This window comes from Sorghum bicolor, chromosome 2 (genome assembly GCF_000003195.3).
Source record: "Sorghum bicolor cultivar BTx623 chromosome 2, Sorghum_bicolor_NCBIv3, whole genome shotgun sequence".
In the NCBI taxonomy this organism is placed as follows: domain Eukaryota; kingdom Viridiplantae; phylum Streptophyta; class Magnoliopsida; order Poales; family Poaceae; genus Sorghum; species Sorghum bicolor.
This window is the reverse complement of record NC_012871.2, coordinates 16,089,966-16,097,132: the sequence shown is the minus strand read 5'-3', so window position 1 is coordinate 16,097,132 and position 7,167 is coordinate 16,089,966. Positions and strand designations below refer to the sequence as shown.

Genomic DNA, 7,167 nt, shown 5'->3' with positions numbered 1-7,167 from the left:
AAAAACATAGCACCATTAATTTCTAAAATAAATTCAGAAAAATATAAATACCCGTGCCAAGTTAAGGACTTAAATTTTAGTGTTCAAATTCTATAATAACGAACCCAATCATTTAATCTATGATCCATAATATGCAATCTATATGTTTCCTTGTCTCACCCCCACCGTGGCTCCTCCGCCTAAGAGCATCTCCAAGAGACTCTCTATATTCTTCCTAAATGCTAGGAATAGCAATTTTGGTGAAAAACTATCCTCCAACAGCTTCTCTAAATGGTCATCCAAATATAGTCATTGTCTATTCCGGATTTTTCGCTAGCCAAATATAACGAGAATGACTCTCTAGAGTGCGCATGAAATTTAGCAAAACTGTTGGAGAGTAAAAGAATATAGAAAACGATTTTTATTCAAATGACTCTCTAAATGATGATTTAGAGAATAAGATTTAGAAAGACTCTCGGAGACGCTTCTAGCCCTTGTGTACGTGCAGACTTCGCAGACATGAGTAGCTCTCCACGTATGCACAATGCCGGAATTCCCACAATGCCCGGCCCGGAAATAGGATCCATGTCGTCCTAAATTTGGCAAACACGACATGCATGCGCCTGATAGACCGATAGCTAGCGCTCCTAAAAGCTGAGCTACTACTTGTGCAGGAGACCGGTGACAACGCTGTGGTAACCCTTCCTGATGCCTCTCGCGTTGAATTCCCGGTCCATTCTCGACGACGACGACCCAACGGAGCTGCGAATTCGAATCTGGGGGCACCAACGGCGGCAACAGCCAATCAGTCGCCGGTCCATCGTGCTCTCGCGCCGTCAGGAGAATATTGCAGAATCGAAGCTGGCGGCGATCAAGGTGAATTCCAGCAGAAAAGCCTTCCTGCCGCACATCACATCACAGGTGACACGCTGCAACATGATGACAAATTAGTTTAAGAAAACTATATTTTCTGTAGCTAATTAAGGCATCTATTTATGATTTCAAATAAATGGGGACACTATAAATTATGATGATGATAATAATATATTTAAACATGATAAATTAGTTTAAATCTGTAGCTAACATTCTTGTGCTGTGTGTGTACAAGGAAACCGAGGGAAACAACATTTTCTGGAATTTGTCGATATGTCGGAACATTTAGAAAATAGAGGTTTCTAACTTATTTGAATTTATTTTTTCAAAAATGTAGGAGAGCTGCGCTTCAAAGATTTTTTTTAATTTGTTAAATGCATGAGTTGCTCCGGTTTATATTATTTGATTTGAAAGAACACAAGATTATATTTAGAAACTACGTACTCTCCGTTCTTCATGTCCCTTGCCACAATTTATTTCCAGGTCTTCTAATCTGCGCCGCACCGCATGGAAGGTGGCATCCACAAAGCAGAGAGCACCGAGTTCAGGGACTTGCTCTACCTGACGTCAAAGCAGCCCTTCATACTTCGCCTTGCCTTCTCCGCGGGCATTGGTGGTCTCCTCTTCGGCTATGATACTGGTCCGTCAAACTATCATTCTTAGTCCATTCTTTTAAAAACTATAACGCATGATTCGACTTGCTCTGACTTTGCAGTGCTGAACTTTCGTAGCTAATTTCAACTTTATTATAGTAGACCCATGGTAGTTCTCCAATGAAAGACATTTAGCCTCAAAATTCATCTAGTTAGCATCATAAGCCCTAGGACTTTTGCTACTCAAATAACTGTAATTCACTTTTTTTGGGCAAACACTCTTAGAGTACCACTACAATAAATCTGCTTTGCCTTTCCGTGCCTCTACCATCACACTGTCTTTGTGCTCCTTCTGCCTTCCTAATGTCTCCTCCATATCTCTGGTGGACCCAACAAATTCATTATTATTGGATTTGCTACCATCCACCATCGCAACCACTAACAAATGGGGGCCATGGCCCTCTCCTCGTCCTTGCCCAATGGACTAGACCTTTTTGTGGTTCGTGGCATCCCTCACCACCTAACTGTGCCACTCCTTTGGCCGCATCAACCACTAGGTTGTTAGTCTCTCTTACTTTTTTTACAACTAGGATGATGAGAATCTAAAACACTAACCTTCAAAATCTCAACAAAATTGTGTGGATGAAAATTCAATTGATTTATAAGGAATTTGTCAATAGATACATAATATTGTTCTCATTAATAACACTAAAATCATGATTGCAATTAAATATTCTCAAATATAAATAAGAAAGTCCAACATCTATCAAGATATTTTTTAGCCCACAATATAACACACAAAATACTAGACATTAGAATGGTTATCCTTATCCCAATCAAACAACCCACCATATATTCCTTCCTTTTCTGCTTTTTCTAGCCTCTTGTTCTTTTCTACAGTGCTGCCACTTGTCGCCAGTGACCTCCTCAATTGCTCTTTCCTCCAAGTCATGTCCTGTAGATGCCGACAGAACCCATTGACAAGGTACCTGACGCCCACACCATCCACTGCCGCGATAGCCTAGCTTCATCACCACCAAGTGTCCCCACTCCTGAATCCAAACCTTAAATCCCCAAATTGTAGGAGATGTAGAAGATCACCCTTAGTGCAAACTAGAGTAAAGCTAGGCAAGCTAGAAGATGCGTCCAATTAGGTTATATGTAACAATTTCAGTTGATCCAATCTAATCCTTGTTTATCTTTTTTATTTCTCCATATGTGAGTTGATTTTTAAGCTAAACTTTTGATGTGATAGCGCAATGTCGTCAAAGAAACAAATGTGCTTTTTTAATCATGGATTCTTTCCATTTTGATATCTTGGGTTAACTTATTATATGTCTTTATTACCTATCAAAAATATTGATGAGTGGAGACTAAAATCTTATTAAGGAATAATGTAGAGCAACTAAAATAGCTGGGGGAGTAAATAAAAAACAATACTTTAAATGTTAGGTGGACACAAATAGTGGAGGGTGGAGAGCATAACAACTAACCCGAGTCGAATAGGTGCCAAAATTTTAAAAATTTGTTTAAATTTGGTCCAAAATTCTCAAATATCGCATTTATGGTGCTGATTTTTTTCTTGCAAATCTGTAAAAAAAGAACCCTGCGAACAGTTGTTTTATTTCAAAACGAAATTCATAATGTCATCTGCCTCTAATAATGCTTACAATCCTGTGGGTATCTCTACTATACGCAGGCGTCATATCAGGAGCTCTCCTGTACATTCGAGACGATTTCGAGCAGGTCGAGAAAAGCACCGTGCTGCAGGTACTTGTTTCAATTCTGTTCTTGCTATTTGCTCGCGACTCCCGAGCCACGAAAAAAAATCAATGCAAAGCAAGAAGAAACTAACCGTGGGAGTGGGACGATGCTCCTCCATCTCCATGGCAACAGGAGACGATTGTGAGCATGGCGGTGGCGGGGGCAATTGTTGGCGCCGGCGCGGGCGGCTGGATGAATGACCGGTTCGGGCGGCGGCCGTCGATACTCATCGCCGACATGCTCTTCCTGGCCGGCTCTATCGTCATGGCTTTCGCGCCGGCGCCCCCGGTCATCATCGTGGGCAGGGTCCTGGTCGGCCTTGGCGTCGGGATGGCCTCCATGACGTCGCCGCTCTACATCTCCGAGGCCTCACCGGCGAGGATCCGGGGCGCGCTGGTGAGCACCAACGGGCTGCTCATCACGGCGGGGCAGTTCCTCTCCTACCTCATCAACCTGGCCTTCACCAAGGTGAGCGGGACGTGGCGATGGATGCTCGGAGTGGCCGGCGTGCCGGCGCTCCTCCAGTTCGTGCTCATGCTGGCGCTGCCGGAGTCGCCGCGGTGGCTCTACAGGAAGGACCGGAAAAGGGAGGCCGAGGAGATCATGCGCAAGGTGTACCCGCCGGAGGAGGTGGATGAGGAGATCGAGGCGCTGAGGGCGTCGGTGGAGGCCGACATGGCGCAGGAACGGTCCATCGGCGGCGGCGGGCTCGCCGGCACGCTCAGGAAGGCGTTCGGCAGCGTGGTGGTCCGGCGCGGGCTCACCGCGGGCGTGCTCTGTCAGGTGGCGCAGCAGTTTGTGGGCATCAACACCGTCATGTACTACAGCCCGACCATCGTGCAGCTCGCCGGGTTCGCGTCCAACAGCACGGCGCTGGCGCTGTCGCTCGTCACCTCGGGGCTCAACGCCGCCGGGTCCGTGGTGAGCATGTTCTTCGTGGACAAGGCGGGGCGGCGGAGGCTGATGCTGCTCAGCCTCACGGGCGTCGTGGCGTGCCTCGGCATGCTGAGCGGCGTCTTCTTCGCCGTGGACAGCCACTCGCCGGACGTCAGCCTGGCCGGGACGGCGCTCTTCGGCGCCAACGGCACGTGCCCGGAGTTCGACCTCGCCGCCGTGGCCGGGGAGGAGTGGACCTGCACCCAGTGCATCAAGGCTCCCTCCGAATGCGGCTTCTGCGCCGCGGACACCGACAAGCTCCTGCCGGGCGCCTGCCTCCGGACGTCGGACGAGTCGCGGCGGGCGTGCCGGGCGGGGCGGCGCGAGTGGTACACGCGTGGTTGCCCGAGCTCCTTCGGGTGGCTGGCGCTGGTGGCGCTGGGCGCGTACATCGTGTCCTACTCGCCGGGCATGGGCAGCGTGCCGTGGCTCATCAACTCCGAGGTGTACCCGCTCCGGTTCCGGGGCGTCTGCGGCGGCATCGCGGCGGTGGCCAACTGGACGTCCAACCTGCTGGTGACGCAGACGTTCCTCAGCCTCACGCAGGCGCTGGGCACGGCGGGCACGTTCCTGCTCTTCTGCGGCGTGTCGGCGATGGCCTTCCTGCTCATATTCCTTCTGGTGCCGGAGACCAAGGGGCTGCAGTTCGAGGAGGTGGAGCAGATGCTAGGGAGCAAGGACTACAAGGCCTGGAAGAAGTTCAATTCCAAGGCCTAATATATATCCGATACGATAGGGCTAAGCAGTTTGCGATTGCTTTGCATTTATTCATCTTTTATTTATTAAACTAATTGTAGAGAAGCCATAGACTATAGGGTCAATAGTTATTTTGTGACAGATCAATATTCTAGGTTTAGTCCTAACCCAGAAACTATGAAATGGTTTCCCTTAGGACAGTCTCGATGGTATATGCTTATTGTAAATTTTGTCTCCCAATTAAGTCATTTGCTAATGTTGAAATAGATTTACCATATAGAAAGAGGAGGAAAAAAAAGATGAAAACAATTTTCTAGTTATAGATGGTCATTCGGGCCGCTTAGCACGACATGGGCCCGGCCAAAGCACGCCCATGGGGCCAATGTTGAGACGTGCCTGACCAATGTCCGAGGTGATCGGGAACCTACGCCTACATGCCAACGAGGCGCGTGCTTCCGAGAGCACTAGTGGGGTGCAGGCGTAGGTTGCCGATTGGATTGGAGCACCTCGGCGAGGACGAAGGGGCCTGGATGGCAAGGTCAACTTGTGGCGGCCCCTATTGTCTTGTTTGAGCCCCCTCGGGAACTACGTCATTTTTTTTCTAAACTGTGAATATCTCCTCGAGGCCTCCGGCGAACGACCCCTCCCGCGAGTGCTTCATGACACAGCTAGAGCCCGTGGAGGAGGGACAAAGAGATCACACTCTGCCTCCGCCACCATGAGGGCCTACGGCAGCACCGCTACCCTAGATGGAGTAACTCCAAGAGCGTAGGAGAAGGCTCGAGGAGGAGCAGTAGCAACTAGAGCAGCAGCACGCGGCACTCGAGCAAGGACTCGTGTGTTGTGATGGCGGTGACGCTCACCGTAGGGCCCGTGACATTCATCAACAGATCGTCAACGATGACAACGGCGAACAGCCACCGCTCTTCGCCAAGGTAATACTCTTCCAAGAGATGTCGGAGCCATCGACTTTGGAGGGACGAGGAGCGCACGAGGAGTTACGCACCCTCTTTGTGTGCGCCACCGTGTAGCAGGCAGAAAGCTCTGCGTCTCGACGGTGCAGGCCCAAGCCAAGTCAGGCTACACCCACAGAGCCACACAAGAAGGAAGCATTCGTTCACCAGGAGCAGCCCAAACCCGCACCCAGTGCCCCATCCATCCTCGACCACCTCATCCACGACATGTGCGGCATTCTCAATGCGCATAGGAGACATAAAGAGGACGGTGCCAACCATGATTATTAGCCCCATAGGGGTGGCCGTTACGACAGCGATGAGGACCGAAGTCCGAGCCCTAGGCCACTAGGTCCTCGAGTCTTCAGGTCTAAAATCCATAGCACGTCGTTTTTGGCACGCTTCTGACCCCCAATAATCTCATCAAGTACTGTGGGGAGACGAACCTTGTACTCTAGCTCGATGACTACCGGCTCGCTTGCTAGACCGATGGCACTAATCATCATCCGCAACCTCCCGCTCTTCCTAGCTGACATAGCACGGTCCTAGCTAGAACACTTGTCAGCCAACTGCATCCATAACTGGGAAGACCTAAAGCACATCTTCGTGGGAAACTTCCAAGGCACATACGTGTGCCCTGGCAACCCATGGGACCTCACGAGCTGCCGGCAAGAGAAAGATGAGACTCTCCACGAGTACATCAGACATTTTGTTGGTAGTGTACTGAGCTGCCCACTGCTGTCGATGTCGTAAGCACATTCCTTGTAGGGACCACCTGCAAGGACCTTGTCTACAAGCTAGGGCGCCAGGGCCCCGCACCATGAAGGAGCTCCTAGACATTCCCACTAACTTTGCCTCTTGTGAGGAAGTGGTAGGGGCAATCTTTGACTCCTCTAAGGGCAAGGGAAAGTGTGAGGAGGACACCGATGAGGGCGGCCCTAGACGCTCCTCCAAGAAGAAAAGGAGGAACAAGTCATAGCGCGAGGGCAACCTCGTGGCCACTGTCGAGCGCAGAAAACAACCAAACGCTATCACAAGGCACCCTGAGGGTCTTTGACAAGATGCTCGATGAGCCATGCCCATATCACCAGGGCTCGGTCAACCATGTCCTCAAGGAGTGTGCATCATGATGAAGAAGCACTTCACTAGGGGCACAAAGAAGGGCAACCCAAAGAATAAGCCCAAGGGAGACAAGGACGACAACTAGGGGAATGATGACAACTTCCCCAAAGTCATAAATGCTTCATGATATTCAGTGGCTCAGTGGCGTATGACACTTAGTGCCACCACAAGCTGGAGCACCATGAGGTGTACGTCGCTGAGCCTGTCACACCCATTTTCCTTGACTGGTCCAAGTTCGCCATAAACTACGA

General features: G+C 49.9%; 1 protein-coding gene across 1 annotated transcript; it reads left to right on the top strand.

Moving 5' to 3' along the window:
- On the top strand, nucleotides 679-5,107 carry LOC8059740 (inositol transporter 4). The gene is made up of 4 exons (XM_002461866.2): nucleotides 679-900; nucleotides 1,336-1,492; nucleotides 3,145-3,215; nucleotides 3,342-5,107. Exons 2-4 carry the CDS (start codon nucleotides 1,360-1,362, stop codon nucleotides 4,860-4,862), a joined length of 1,725 nt encoding a protein of 574 aa, XP_002461911.1. The 5' UTR covers nucleotides 679-900; nucleotides 1,336-1,359; the 3' UTR covers nucleotides 4,863-5,107.

Excerpts from the sequence above, each read along its gene's own strand:
- LOC8059740 (XM_002461866.2), top strand. The coding sequence starts at position 1,360 with ATGGAAGGTGGCATCCACAAAGCAGAGAGCACCGAGTTCAGGGACTTG. Across the intron at positions 1,493-3,144 it reads CCTCTTCGGCTATGATACTG|GCGTCATATCAGGAGCTCTC; the intron begins GTCCGTCAAACT and ends TACTATACGCAG. Across the intron at positions 3,216-3,341 it reads AGAAAAGCACCGTGCTGCAG|GAGACGATTGTGAGCATGGC; the intron begins GTACTTGTTTCA and ends CCATGGCAACAG.